At 47.2% G+C, this 14,970-nt stretch overlaps 1 protein-coding gene across 1 annotated transcript; it reads right to left on the bottom strand.

The window, feature by feature from the left end:
- Positions 1-240: 240 nt before the first annotated feature.
- Positions 241-14,057, bottom strand: LOC307083139 (casein kinase I). Its single transcript, XM_079746947.1, has 11 exons — positions 13,915-14,057; positions 9,546-9,636; positions 9,055-9,165; positions 8,495-8,643; positions 6,653-6,881; positions 4,689-4,859; positions 4,034-4,182; positions 3,401-3,593; positions 2,900-3,039; positions 2,442-2,515; positions 241-2,116 (listed from the first exon to the last, which is right to left on the bottom strand). The coding sequence occupies exons 2-10, from the start codon at positions 9,619-9,621 to the stop codon at positions 2,483-2,485; spliced, it is 1,251 nt and encodes a 416-aa protein (XP_079603073.1). The 5' UTR covers positions 9,622-9,636; positions 13,915-14,057; the 3' UTR covers positions 241-2,116; positions 2,442-2,482.
- Between the last annotated feature and the right edge of the window lie 913 nt (positions 14,058-14,970).

Below are 14,970 nucleotides of genomic sequence, written 5' to 3'. Positions count from 1 at the left end.
CTTCCCAATTTTCCCATCTGCCCATTGTCAACAAAAGGCTTTGACTCCACAACACAATGCGCTGCGGTTTGTGTCATGATTCTAATTCAGCATGGTTTTGTGCAATCATCCAAATGCGCAAACAAATGTGAAACGAGAAGGTAATCCAACACCATGTATTTGTAAAGTATTAAAAAAAACATTAAAATGCAAAAGAAAAATGGTTAACCAAATTAAACATGCAAACGGACGTATTTTTCATTCATTTTATTACTTCATAAAATATACACAAATACTGTTGTAAATAAAGTTAAAGTGTGTTAAAGAACTGTACAAGATATCGGTACACAATACATAAATTGACTTCCCGCAGTGCCCACCTAACCGTTTCTAGATGCTATTGACAACCCCGTTACACTGCCCCCTGGGTCGATGGCCAGACACAGACGTTATCGCGACTCAGGACCACATTTAACGGATCGTTATGGTTTAAATCTAAAATGACATCGTGTTAACTGAGCGTTAAAGTCCATCACCAAAAAAACCACCGTGGAAGAAAAAAAAAGTATAAGCGAACGAACAAGGTTGTAAGAAAGGGAAATAAGAATCCCTATTTCATCATCCGAGGTGGACAAACGTGAAGATTAGTGAAGCGAGATGAGAGTAATGAACACGATCATTGCAGGCATGTTAAAAGAAGAGACAGGATTTAATGACAGGTTTAGATCTACGGACAAATGACATGTTAAATAAATACATTATACGGTAGAGACCCAGCGGGCAGTGTAACCGTGGTGGACCCAGGAGGCCTACCCTATATCAATGTCCTCAGCCCTGATGCTACTGCACTTCACGGTGCAGTTTCCTACTTTACACATCTTAAAACAACCAACCACAGTTTGGCTTTACACAAATTAGAAAATATATACAGTTAAGTAAAAAAAGAAAAAAGGAAAAAAAAAAACTACATTTAACTCCCCGCTCCACCCCCCACCCCTCCCCTCTTTTACAATTAAAAGCCGTTCTTCACCAACTGAATGAAACCAAAATACCGAGAAAAGCTGACATTGAGAACCATCTTTTGAAACGGATAAAATGTAGCTGAAATGGGAGTTTCAGTCACAATGTTTATTTACTCCAACATATAGTAAGACTCCTCGCTAAAAAGCTTTGTGTGCCTTTACAATATTTTATTTTGTATTACCTTCAGTCTCACCTACCCAGCGCATTGCGTGCGTGTGTGTCTGTGTATGGGTGTGTATGTCTGCATGTGTGTGTGTGTGTAAATGGCTAGAGCACCTATCGCTAGTTCACCAATAAACCACGACGGTACCAAAGCTAATAAAAACCACTTACTCTTCCTTTCCGACGCCATCTTACCTTCTCTTGCTACGTCCGCTACGTCCTCCAGTCCAGAACGGTGTACTGATGTACTCCCAACAGCGACCTTATCCTTAGCCCTGATCCAGACCCAACCAATCCGCTACAAGGGTGCATCCACCAATAAGGTTTCATTCACAGACCTGGCTCCCTACATATATCCCCACCTTCCCCCATACTACTCTATAAAACAAAAGTTAAACAGATTACACAGTTTGTTTAAAAAAATGCAATTTTAAACAGTATAAAAACAAAATCCGGGCCAAGGCGGCAAAGCGGGAGATCTTGTCCCCGCCCAGATACATGCTCTCGCCCGGGATTGGCTGCCCGTGGCTACTGTGATGACGTCATCGACACGTGACATCCGACAGACAGGTCTCTGTGGTGAGACGGTGTGATGGGGCAGACGCGGGGGTGGGGAGAGGGGGTCACCCTGGGGTGGTAAATGAGAGGTCCAGTGTTCCTCTCTGTAGGGGTGGCGGCGGGGGATGTGAACCAGAGTCTAGGACTGCTTGTTAAGGGAGTCGGACGAAGGGGGGGGGGGGGGGGGGGGGATTGAGGGCCCCCAGTGTCCTGGGGGTCCTCTACCGGGCCCTTCGGACTTGATCTTCAATACAGGATTTTCCGTCCGTTTCCGAAAAAGATCAAATCGCTCTTACTGGCAAAATTATCAAATCAAACATCATCCAGGAAGAGGAAAGAAAAATGAAAAAGGTTTCAAAACTAAAACAGAGGAGCGAGCAGAGTCCTTGGAGCCCTGAAACAGAAAACAAATAAAACACTTATTGTATGTCATACTCAGTTGTGTAGCATCTTCTCCTATCTATCTATCTGTTAGCGCTTGGCACTTGGTTCTATGAACATCCTAACTGTACCGACACCCATGTATTGTTGTTTCTCCTTTTTCTGTCAAATGTACTTATTTTAAGTCGCTTTGGATAAAAGCGTCTGCTAAATGACCTGAATGTAAATGTAAAAACATCCAGGTAATTGAGCGGTTCATCGTGGACCTGTGTGTTCCCCATACGGGTTGTCTAAAGGTCTGAAGGTGTGTTGTAGCGGTGCTGCTGCTGCGGCCTCACCTGTTAAGGTTTCATTTACAACGCGAGGGGGTCGGAGGTCGTCACTTCCCCATGTGCTCGTACGGCATGCTGACCTGCAGCACACAGGAGGAACACGTCAGCGAGCGTACTGCTGACAGGACAGCGCTAAAGGACAGCAACGGACGCTAGCACTAAAGGTTAGCATCACACGTGAGCACAAAACATTAGCATCACATCTGAGCACACTCGGAAAAAAAGGCTACCACAACATGCTGGCATGCTAGTAATGCTCAGCAAAACACGCTAGTAAAACAGACTAGCACGATGTGCTAATACAACACGTTAGCAGAAAGTTAAATCCAAATATAATAAATATATCAACCATAGTCACACATCATCAATAGAAGCTTGAGAGCATTGGGCAGCAGTCTTTAATAGTTGCCATGGAGCAATAGCGAGGGCTAGTGTCTATAAATAAAGTCATCATAAGTCTCCACCTGTGACGTGGAGATGCGGGAGGGGTCGTGGCGCGCCGTGAGGTCGGAGGAGGACAGGTTGGCGGGCGCCCCTCGGTGGAGCCTCATGCTCACCTTCCTCTCCCGCTCCGCACGCGAGATGGCCCGCGGCGACGTGTTGCCTGGGGAATGAGACGGAGGTCGTAAACGGACTGCATTTATACAGCGCTTTCTAACCAGTGGCCACTCAAAGCGCTTTACAATACGGCCTCACATTCACCCGTTCATGCACACATTCACACACCGACGGGGGTGTCAGCCACGCAGGTCGACCGCCAGCTGGTCAGGAGCAGTCAGGGTGAGGCGTCTCGCTCAGGGACTCCTCGACACTCGGCTAGGAGGAGCCAGGATCGAACTAGCAACCTTCGGGTTACCAGCCAACCCGCTCTACCTCCTGAGCCACATGTCGCTCGGTTAGTGTTTCCATAGAAACCAAACGTTTGCTTCCTGTCTACGGGGGGGGGGGGGGGGGGGTTTGCTCACCTGATGGGAGGACGCGCGAGGCCGGGTTCGACAGGGCCTGCTCGGCGGCGTGCCGGACTCTGTTGGCGGGGGGAGGGTTGGGCCCCGGGGGGAGGCCCCTGGTGGCGGACCCCCGTGGCGGGGCCCCTCGGTCGTCCCGCTCCTCCGCCGTCCTGCGCTCCCGCTCACCATCCTCGGCGGTCCGGCTGGCCCCCTGCCGGGACATCAAAGGAAAAGCATTCTGTGTTAAGGCGGGAAAACCCGTCTCTACCTAGTCACTTCTGTGTTTCGAAGTTCACTGTTGGTTTGTTTTTCAATTTAATATAGAAATATTAAAATATCCCATATATAATATTATCACCTTTGTATATTAGTTATACAATTACGTTCTCAATGTGTGTTTCTTGGTCTTTTAGAAGAGCGGGGAAACACATTTAGAAACGTAATTGTAGAATTTTATACATTTACACTTCTGTCGACACATTTAGAACTTCATTGTATATTGTACATTACTTCTTTTTTAAAGCCGACTTATTCTACAAAAATACATAAATGCTCAAAATCGGGATGTAATATTTGGACGACGTCCAGACAAGGGCTCATTCAACTAAGTCCAGAAGACGAGAGCGGGACACCAAAGGGTGGCAGACGTACGAATTTGAGCATGTTCCAGTCGAAGACGTAGTCGTAGGAGAAGCCCTGGCGGTGGAACAGGTTCCTGAAGAGCTGGCGCAGGTACGAGTAGTCGGGTTTGTCGTCGAAGCGCAGGGAGCGACAGAAGTTCAGGTAGGTGGAGAACTCGGCTGTGGGGTCAGGCAGGAGGAGGCATGAGGCGGAACGGGGTCTTAACCAAACACAAGCTCTTACATCTGGTTGCTCTTTTCTCCTTCCTTACACAATTCATGGCCCAACTATTACCCAGCACCAGTTAGGGATTACGTTTCTTTCTAGTGCTTCATATTTACCTTTAACTATTTTACCATACACCTATCCTTTTAGAGACATGGAAGAGAGTGCTGGTACAATTTGTAGAAGTACTAGGACTTGAACCATAAAAGGCATACTCACATAGGCATACTTTACTCTAAGATCTAGATCTATAGACCTACATGGGTATCCTTTAACCAGGGCCTAGAGCTATAGACCTACATGGGTATCCTTTAACCAGGGCCTAGATCTATAGACCTACGTGGGTATCCTTTAACCAGGGCCTAGATCTATAGACCTACGTGGGTATCCTTTAACCAGGGCCTAGATCTATAGACCTACATGGGTATCCTTTACACAGGACCTCTAACTAAGTACTCACATGGGTATCCTTTACAGAGGACCTCGATGGGCGTGGACATCTTCTTCTCGCTGATGCGCTCGTACTTCTGCCTCTTGGTGGCGGCCTTGAGGCCCTGCCAGGGCAGCGAGCCCAGGTTGAAGTACATGAGGACATAGCCCAGGGACTCCAAGTCGTCACGCCGGGACTGCTCTGTGGGCGAGAGACAGAGGGAGCAGAGAGAGAGAGGAGTGAGACAGAGGGGAGACACAGAGAGAGAGAGAGAGACAGTGGAGGACATGAATGTCGGGTTCTTTGAATACATACATCTTTTTTGACATTGTTAATCACAGTGAACACACAGCCCCCCCTTCCCGAGGCGTGGGAGTTGCGCCCACTCTAACATATTCAGGAGGCATCATTAGGAGCCTCAGCAGATGCTATGGCAGAGTCAAGACGAGCGACAGGTTTTTAGAAGAGCGCCAGTGCAGGCGTGGGAGAAACGTGTGTCAGGGGGCGTCAGCGGTGTCGGGGGGGGGGGGGTGCAGACGACGTAGAGCCAGCTGCCATGACTCACAGCCTCAGACGGAGCCCGGCATCAAGCAGCAGGGAGAGATGTAGGTCTGCGTCTGCAGGGCCCTACCTCCGGCACCCCCAGGGGGGCCGGTGAGGGGGTGATGGTGGCGGATCCCCCCCACCGCCGCACAGAGGCTATGGGGGGCCCCACCTTTTTCTTTATTTCAGGTCTTGTTGAGGTTGCGCAGCGTTTTACTGAGAGGTTGGGTTTGCGTGAGATTTTTCTCGGGACCCATTGCTTTCCCCGGAGGAACCTACGTTACTTCTACCTCTTTTCGTTAAGAAGATGCTCTTAAACAAAGGGACTTGCAGTGAGTATTTCTAGAGACGTTGGTGACCAGGTGGAGGTAAGGGAATCCTGTGGACGCCTACAGCAGTGGACAACTGGATTAGAAACCAGGAACTAGATCGTCACTTAAGATGAAAAACAGATCCAGCTCATTACGGAGGAGCGAGGGGTGAAGACGGCCTGCAGTTTGGGGGTAGCTGGAGTGTGCATGTATCGTAGTCAGTACTCTACACTAGGGGTGGGAATCACAGGGTAACTCCCGATACGATACTTGGGCCACGATAGAGATAATATTGCGGTTCTGCGATAATCAAATAATATAGTTAGACAATCCTATAAGGATACATTATCATAAATGTCAACTATGAATACGAATTGACTGTGAAAAGGGCGGAGAGTGCTTAATTTCTTTCTTTATTCTTTACTCCAAACTGAGTTTTTCAGTTTCTCGAGTTTCTCAGTTTTTCTTTGGTTAGTTAACTTCCGTTCAAGTTTCCACTGGTCATGTGTTGAGCTAGTCTATTGCCAGACCAAGCTCAATCGTAGATTGCACGTTGGTCTGGGGAAGCTGCCGTCATTTTCTTCAGCACAAGAGGCGTGATCAATGGGCCTAGTTCAACTGACTCTGTACGCGATTGGCTCTTTGCCGTCACTTCCCTGTCATCATTGTGTTAAACCAGCCAATAGCGCGCCAGGGGGGAAAAGCCAGCTTGGTGATTGGCTCCTGAAAATACGTATCGGAGGCAGAAAGAAACGCATTGCTCTTCTCCAGACCCTTGTGCAGGGCGAACTCAAATCGCCGTCAGAATGGGCTGCTACCCAGTCTAGTGTTGAGCGCCACCTCGAGGTGCAATCGAGTGAACACTGGGAGCAGGGAAATCCATTTAGAGTGCCTTATTTTATTAATCAAAATTAATAAAATCAGTTTTTGGCGGTACCATAACGATTCTCGTATCACATGAAGAAGGTTGATGACACATCGCCGTATCGATATTTTGTCCCGACCCGACACTATACCACCCCCTCTCTCTACATCCTAGAGACCTCGGTCAGACAACAACAGCGCTGTATGAGTGCTGTATGGGTGCTTCTTACCGATGCCCAGGTGGGTGTTGTTGGGTGCTATACGGGTGCCTCTTACCGATGCCCAGGTGGGTGTTGATGGAGGCGTAGCGGGCGGTGCCTGTCAGGTTCTTGTTCTCGCGGTAGGGGATGTGCTGGTGCGTGCGGGCGTCCCGGTACTTCTTGGCCAGGCCGAAGTCGATGATGTACACCAGGTTGCCCTTCTTGCCAAGACCCATCAGGAAGTTGTCTGGCTTCACGTCACGGTGGATGAAGTTCTTGGAGTGGATGTACTCGATGCGGCTGATCTGGGGGGGGGGGAGGGAGACATGATTGGAATTTTGGTTAAAAATATAGCAATTCAAACCAAAAAGATCGTTTTTATTTTATTTTTTTAACATGACTGAACCCCCGTTGATAAAGAGGAGGCAGAATTGTTTGAAATGCATGCATTTGAGTCTGTACAGAACAGACGTGGGACCGTTACATTTAGCAGAATACTTCAAATGAAATCGAGTATTGAGAGAATTATTTTTTCCGACTGTAATGATCCGTCAGTTGACGTTTTCTTGTTTAGGATCATGTTTAACTTTGAAAATTATGCAAAAAATAACTGACATTTATTGAAAGCAAGCATAAAAATTGCACACAGAAGCGTCAAACCGCTATACGATGTATAAACTATAAGCCTTTCATATATGGCATCAACCAAGTAGCATTTCCCTTGCATTGTCGTGAGAATGTACAGAACGACCCTGTTAAACATCACTAATCTGATAATAGAACACTTTCATCTAGCAGGGTCCTTTACAATGACATGGATGTAATATCTGGACCATCTTCAGTGGGGAATACAGACCAGCACCACTAAGCGGTGGCTACATGTCATCCCAGCTAACAGTTAATAACAATCTCAGCTTCAATCTAAATGTCTTCCTGTGTGAGCATCCTGTTTGTGAATGTTGACCTTGACCTTGGTAACCTGTGTTGCCATCACATGCTGCTCGTCTGTGAGCTGGCCTTTGTTTACAGACCTCTCTCGTTGGCCTAGTTCGGTGCTCGGCCTAGCGTATAGCCATCTGATAATCAATTGACTCGATTACTGCAATTTAACATGCATGCCGAATAACATGTTACATCTTTGAATACAATACAAAGCAAACCAGACATGACTTCAGTCAGCTACACTGCCAAACTGATATGCACCCCCATCATTTAACTTTGCCAGCCTTACATTTTCAGATTAGAGGAAATGTATATATTATTGAATCTATAGGGTTTATTGTGTACTGATGCTTATGGTTGTCTAATGGCAAGGACTTTTAATGCTATTATTTAAACACTTTCCTATGCAGCGTTAGGGTTCTGTCGGAGTCGTTAGCTTTATGCTATCTAGCATTGACCTTCCCATGTGGTTATATGGTATTTGGAGTCCTAAGCTAAATGCTATTTTAGCATTAATTTGCTTTCTGAATCGTTAGCTTCATGCTGTCTATGATTGAAATGTCCATGTAGCACTATGCTGCTTTCCGAGTCTTCAGCTTAATGCCATCTAACATTGACCTCCCCATGTAGCTTCATGGTACCGTGTGAGTCAGTCACTTAATGCTAGGGTCTACTTCCTCAGGCCTTCTTCCCTCACATGTCCTGTGGTAGGTCTCTCGTGTCAGTCACCCTTCCAGTGTTTCCACTTCTCTACCTAAAGGCCGAAGGGCTTTGGATGCGAGAGTGTGTGCGTGTGTCTTTGTATACTTGTGTGTGTCTTTGTATACGTGTGTGTGTGTGTGTGTGTGTGTGTGTGTGTGTGTGTGTGTGTGTGTGTGTGTGTGTGTGTGTGTGTGTGTGTGTGTGTGTGTGTGTGTGTGTGTGTGTGTGTGTGTGTGTGTGTGTGTGTGTGTGTGTGTGTGTGTGTGTGTGTTACCATCTGGTCGGCCAGCAGCAGCACGGTCTTCAGGCTGAACTTGCGGGAGCAGAAGTTGAAGAGGTCCTCCAGGCTGGGCCCCAGAAGCTCCATCACCATCACGTTGTAGTCGCCCTCCGCCCCGCACCACTTTATGGACGGGATGCCAACTTGACACACAGGGACAAACACACATCAGTCATCTGAACAGGACCAACATCAACAATATGTTGTCATTTGTCTACTGCAGTACGGTAGTAGTAAGTAGTGTTGTGTATTTGGTCAACAGTACACTGGACTACAGCACCGTAGAGTAGCATCTGGTATGATCATAACTAGAGTGAGCTAGCCCTAGTATCCTCATCTCCTTACCCCCTTTTTCCCCTCAACTCCTACTCTTCTTACCACCTAGTCAACTTACCTACTAGTCTCCCCACCTCCAGATATCCTAGTCTCTTATTTTCTTCACCACCTAGTCCCTAACCTCCTGGTCTCATTACCAAGGTCTCATCTTTTAGTCTCCTTAACTCCTCCCCATCATCTTGAGGACCACTGAGTCTCCTCACTTCTAGTCTCCTTACCTCCTCCCTGCATCATCTTGTAGAACTTGCTCTCGATGTGCAGCTGTGGATGCTTGGTCTTCACACACTCAAGCTTGATGGCCACCTCCTCCCCGGTGGCGATGTTGGCCCCTACACACACACACACACACACACACACACACACACACACACACACACACACACACACACACACACACACACACACACACACACACACACACACACACACACACACACACACACACACACACACCCCCCGTTAGGGACGCATGGAGGCTAGTTCTCGATCAGATGGCTTATAATCCTGAATAATGAGAGCTATACATTATACCTGAGATAGGGAATCCATAACCACACACACACTTTAAATACCTTATATCATTCTACGATACACCTGTTATGACGTACAGTCAGAGGGACGTGTCTAAGACACGGCCGGCTGCAGTCAGCAGAACGCACACGCGGGCTAAGAATAAACATTGCATCACGGTGCGTCCGTTCACGCTCACCGAGGTAGATGTCTCCGAAGGAGCCGCTCCCGATCTTGCGCCCGAGGCGGTACTTGTTCCCGACTCGAAGCTCCATGGTGACGAGGGGGAGCTGGGAGGACACGGGAGAGAGTCAGTTAGAGAGAGAGAGAGAGAGACGGTTAGGAGAGAGATGGTGAGAGAGCGAGGCAGCAAAGACATGCACCCATCCAGCACCCAACCCCCGACAGGCCTAGGCCCTCAACTCAGTACTCCACCTGATAGGCCAACACACCCCATACACACACCACTGGGTGATTATGTGGATGTTGTGAACACAACTCAGGAGCCTTCAGCTGGAAGACAGCCACCCCCCCCCCCCAACACTCTTATGAACTAGCTTAGCTGGACTAGCTGGGTGGCGTGAACTAGCGTAGCTCCTCTAGCTGGGTGGCGTGAACTAGGGTAGCTCCACTAGCTGGGTGGCGTGAACTAGAGTAGCTCCTCTAGCTGGGTGGCGTGAACTAGAGTAGCTCCTCTAGCTGGGTGGCGTGAACTAGAGTAGCTCCACTAGCTGGGTGGCGTGAACTAGCGTAGCTCCTCTAGCTGGGTGGCGTGAACTAGGGTAGCTCCACTAGCTGGGTGGCGTGAACTAGAGTAGCTCCACTAGCTGGGGGGCGTGAACTAGCGTAGCTCCACTAGCTGGGTGGCGTGAACTGGGTGACTAGACTACTACCACTCCTACCATTATTTTCTAGTAACTGCACAATATCATTTTACGTTTGGTGGTCCTTACATTACTTTGGGTGCACCTTCATTTTTAAGATGATGGTAACCTTTTGAAAATGGGAGCACCAAAAAATTGGAAAGCTGTGGCAAATTAGACTGACATTTGATGAGACGTCGATTTTATCTTTGAAAGTTGCATTAACTGATTGTTTAAATAATGTCAAATACAGAGCAAACTTGAGCCAAAAGGGGAAGGAAAAAGAAAGACATTTGAAAGTTGGCACTGGATTTCTTCCCCCACCCCTATGGATATCTGTACCGTTTAGTTAGTTATTAATATTTATAAAGTATTAATCTGGTTTGATTAATCACTAGGTCACATGCTCACCATCTGCAACAGATCTGATGACGAACGATGCATTACGGTTACATTAAAGGTGCGAGTGTAATTCAGATACAGACGGGATGAAAAGGTTACGTTAAGGTAGATTTGGTGTGGTAAGAAAAGTGGGCAGTGAAGACAAGCATTAAAGGAGTTTCCAACCAGAGTTAACCACGTTGAGTTGCAACCAATAAACTGCTCTTCAACAATATCTAATATGGCTGCAGCTACTAAGACACCAACCATAACAACACAGGATTCAATCAGTTGAGGGCTTATTTGAGAGGACAGGGAGAGAGTGTGCGCAGCGTGTGTGTGACAGAGATGATCAACTGACAGATGAAGGATGGACGCACAACAAATCCAAACTGACAGTGAAGTGAGAACCGGGTTGTGTCATGTAGAAATCAACTCCGACTACAACACCAAGACCGGGTTGTGTAGTATTGAGACCGAATGACTACAACATGAAGACCGTGTTGTGTTGTGTTGAGATCGACTGACTACAACGTGAGGCCCGGTTGTGTTGTGTTGAGACCGACTGTGACCGGGGGCTGGAGGGGGCCTGGCACGCGTTGCACTGAGGCCTTGGAGCCAGGGCGCACGTGACGCTGGACGAGCAACATGATTTATTTAATCCTCTCTTCACCGCGGAACATTGTGCAGCCTTTGCAAGGCCCAACACTGTGTGTGTGTGTGTGTGTCTCCCCCTCCACTGTGGAGAACCAGAGACAGCTCTGAAACCATTCTGGGCGCTCAACTTTATTGATATCATTTATGGATTTATTGTTCCCTTTCAGCATTAACCATTTAAAATATGTAACAAAAGCACTATTATCAGAGAGACAGAGGGAGGGAGAGACAGTTAGCAAGCAACTTCATCCTGAACTTAAGCTGGCCACCACATCGTGATCATATCCCATAAAAAAAGCTCAGCTAGAAGTCATGCGCCAGTAATTGAGGTGTTGTTAAAAAAATAAATACAATAACTCCATGACCTCATCTCTTTCTTTCTCTCTCATCTGTCTACGTGTGCGCTTCGGCTGCAACCAGCCCACTTCCTGTTGACGTTGTTCATCTCAAAGCACTCTTCAATTATCCCTCCGTTCTGTGAAATCATCAACCCGATGGCCCCAATAGAACCGGCTCACCAGTCAACCGTGAGCTTTCAAAGGGTATTAGCAGGTCACTAATATGTTATACTCCTAGCTACAGTCATGCAAGGCCATGACTACACTACACAGACCAAAGGTATGCATGGGAATCTATCAACTCCCACACTACATAGGTTCCAAAGAGTTTGGTCTCGAGACTTGTTCCCCATTGGAGGAATTTGAAAACACGTGAAAACTTTTGGTTTTCGAAAGGATCCACATGATTGTGGAGCAGACTGGGCCCAAAAGACTACATGTCCATGGTTAAGACTTTCCAAAGCCACCGAGGGAGGAGGCAGGGTGTTAGATAGGTATGATCAGCCCTACTGTTCTGCCAAGAAGAGATGGCAGGCTGAATCAGCGTGCAGAGGGTCGGGTGGATTAGGGTTAATCAAGAGTTAGCGTCCATTAAACCAGGAGAGGCTCCAGCCAAAGACTTGCTCGTAGGTAGTTTACGCTACCTTACCCAGACTGACACGCGATACACACCGTGGTTCATTGTAGGTCTCTTGGAAGTAACTTAATTCACAACACACGATAGCAAATGCAATTGACTATCATTTCATTTATGATCATTTTGATCATTAACAAATGCTTCTGTCATTCTCAGGCAAATATAAAGACCAAATCACGTGCCACCTGTAGCATTGGCTGTATATCTTATTTCAAATACATTTGTACTGTTTTTCTCGTCAGACTAACCAAGCAAATCAGAAAGAGGTCTGGTCAGGGCGCTCTTGATACGGTTGATTAATAGAACGAACAAACCCATGACTAAATAAGGAAGCTTCGAACGTCTTGGGGGATACAGTGAACAGAATTTCAGAGCAACATACATGTCCTGTCAGATGGGTCGTACAAGGACGGACAGTGAATTCTGAGATCATATTTTACCTTGAGCCACGGGCACTTCAAGATACACATAGCTACACACGGGCTGGGAAACAGGAAGGATGGAAGGAAAAACATAAAAAAGGCAAAGCAGTCAAATTCCAAACACCATGCTAAGAGTTCCCACTGACGGTTGGTTTATACACATTGCAGTATAAACCAATTGAAGGTCTGGTACCAGAACAGAGATGAGACCAGTGTCGCTTCAGACCTCGTACTTTGACCATTTTAAGGCCCAGCCATAATTAGTCCACTCTGCAAAACCGAGCAGCAGACCACGTCAGCTACACATCCCAACTCAAAAGGGGAACCAACTAAACACACGCACAAGGACACACACAACCATAATATTGAACACAGCTAAATAAAGCTTCCAGCAGTCCTGCGGTCTTTAACACACCAAGGGTCTGGAGGTCCGGGAGCAGGTGGGTTCCTGGTGCTGTACAGAAGAAGGTCGTCCATAAATCAGCTGCGAGTTAATTAACCTGACAGACAAGCTCCTCATCAAGGGGAGACTGCCATTTGTACACGTTCAACCCGCCCTGACACACACACACACTTTAGGAGAGGCTTTCAGGGACCCGGAGCATGAGGAGATTTACAATTCAGCCCCCAAGCATCTACCCAACCCTGAAATATGCAACCACCGGGCGGACAGACACACAGGGAATGACCGCGTTCAGTGAGCACCACCCCGGATGGGGTGCAGTGGCTAGTGGTCCACTATCTCTTCAGTCCCTTCATGCAGCGGTACTTTGGACTGTTTCAAGTAGCAATTTTACGGGGCAAATTCAGTCTAGTCCCCCGTATTGATGCAGTCGAAGCGGGTTGAAACGCCTTAAGAAAGAGCCTAAACCGAGTACAACGATACGGACTTTATTCCAACGTTACACAAAACCAGGCTTAACGTCAACGTTGACGTAAACGTTACATTAACCTAACGTAACGTTAGCTCAGCCGCAACACCCGCTCCGTATCGGCCTCGGACAGCGGGGAACCGTGTCCCCGAACCACACGCCATTTAAATCACAATATACACGAAAAAGACTAAGAAATAGACATGGGTACGTTGTGTTTCGGGGGTGTTTAACCCGGTAACCGCACCCTTGTCCGGAGTTAGCCCGTGGTTCATAGCCCTTTCTACCGACCCCCTCCCCCCCTCTCTGTCTCGTAGCCGTGAATACAACTCAGGGATCCGGGCGAATCCGGCCACCTTTCCCCCTCGATTTCCCCCATTCCCCGTAATGTGGCTTACCCGATATTAGGTTTATCAGAAAGCTTGATCGGTGGAGATAATGTTCCGGTGGTTGTCAGTCAGACAGGTTCATAGGGGACGAAGGATTGGAGCGGATTGTCGCGGAGTTCATACCCGGCTTGTCGCTCTCGTTCCGTCGGCTGCGCTCCGTGTTGTGGTCCCCGAGCAGCAGCGTCGAGGAGCCCGGCGGTGTTGCCAGATTGGGCCGTATTTCCCACCCAATCTTGCAACCCTGTCTGTACCACTTCAGCCAGGGTTGCCAGATTGGTCGGGAAATACGGCCCAATCTGGCAACGCTGGAGCCTCGGCCGTGCTCCGCGCGCGTCTGCCTCCCCCTCTGGTCTCGCGACGCATTATTGACAACAGCGGTGATGTCATCGCCAGCAGGGCCTCGAAGTGAAGGTTTAAAGGAGAATCCCACCCAAAATACCATTAAAAATGGATAATTTACAATAATAATAATTAACAATAAGGCCATTATTTGGGACAATGTGACTAATCATTTGGCTGTTGGGTAATTGTTGTTGACTGATTAACTCTGATGGTGTCGGAGTTAATCAAAAATATTCCCCGGTCAAATTTTTGACCCGGTGCATGTTTGAATATCTACAAATTGTCAGAAACCATAAAAATCCCATAAAAAAGTTGTTCCTCATTACCAACACCATTACTAACAATCAACAAATCAATATGTAGTGCAATAGGGTTATTTACCTCTCACTGATCACTGTTCATTCAGAATAATACTATTTTTTATTTAACACGTTCAAACATTTATGTACTTTAGAAACACTGATAAAAATACATTGTTTACATATTGTTTCTTGTTTTCTTTCCCCTTTGATGTTAACTTGACTTTGTTTCTGTATTGCAGCGGAATGCCATTGTTTGGGACATTGTGACAAATCATTTGGTTGTTGACTCTGACAGGGGCGTTTGACCATGGACAGAATTACTGTTTATGGTTATTTTTTTCCTGAACCCTAAGAAATATTCACTAAATGGCATATCATTTCACATCAACAAATTAGAAATGTGTTGCACTTGTTTATTTCC

Source organism: Pollachius pollachius, assembly GCF_949987615.1.
Source record: "Pollachius pollachius genome assembly, chromosome: 11".
Classification (NCBI taxonomy): Eukaryota; Metazoa; Chordata; class Actinopteri; order Gadiformes; family Gadidae; genus Pollachius; species Pollachius pollachius.
Note: the sequence above shows the minus strand (reverse complement) of the source record. Positions and strands in the feature narration are given on the sequence as shown.

Excerpts from the sequence above, each read along its gene's own strand:
- LOC307083139 (XM_079746947.1), bottom strand. The coding sequence starts at position 9,621 with ATGGAGCTTCGAGTCGGGAACAAGTACCGCCTCGGGCGCAAGATCGGG. Across the intron at positions 4,860-6,652 it reads CAACACCCACCTGGGCATCG|AGCAGTCCCGGCGTGACGAC; the intron begins GTAAGAGGCACC and ends TCTCGCCCACAG. Across the intron at positions 4,183-4,688 it reads CCTCTGTAAAGGATACCCAT|CCGAGTTCTCCACCTACCTG; the intron begins GTGAGTACTTAG and ends CTGACCCCACAG.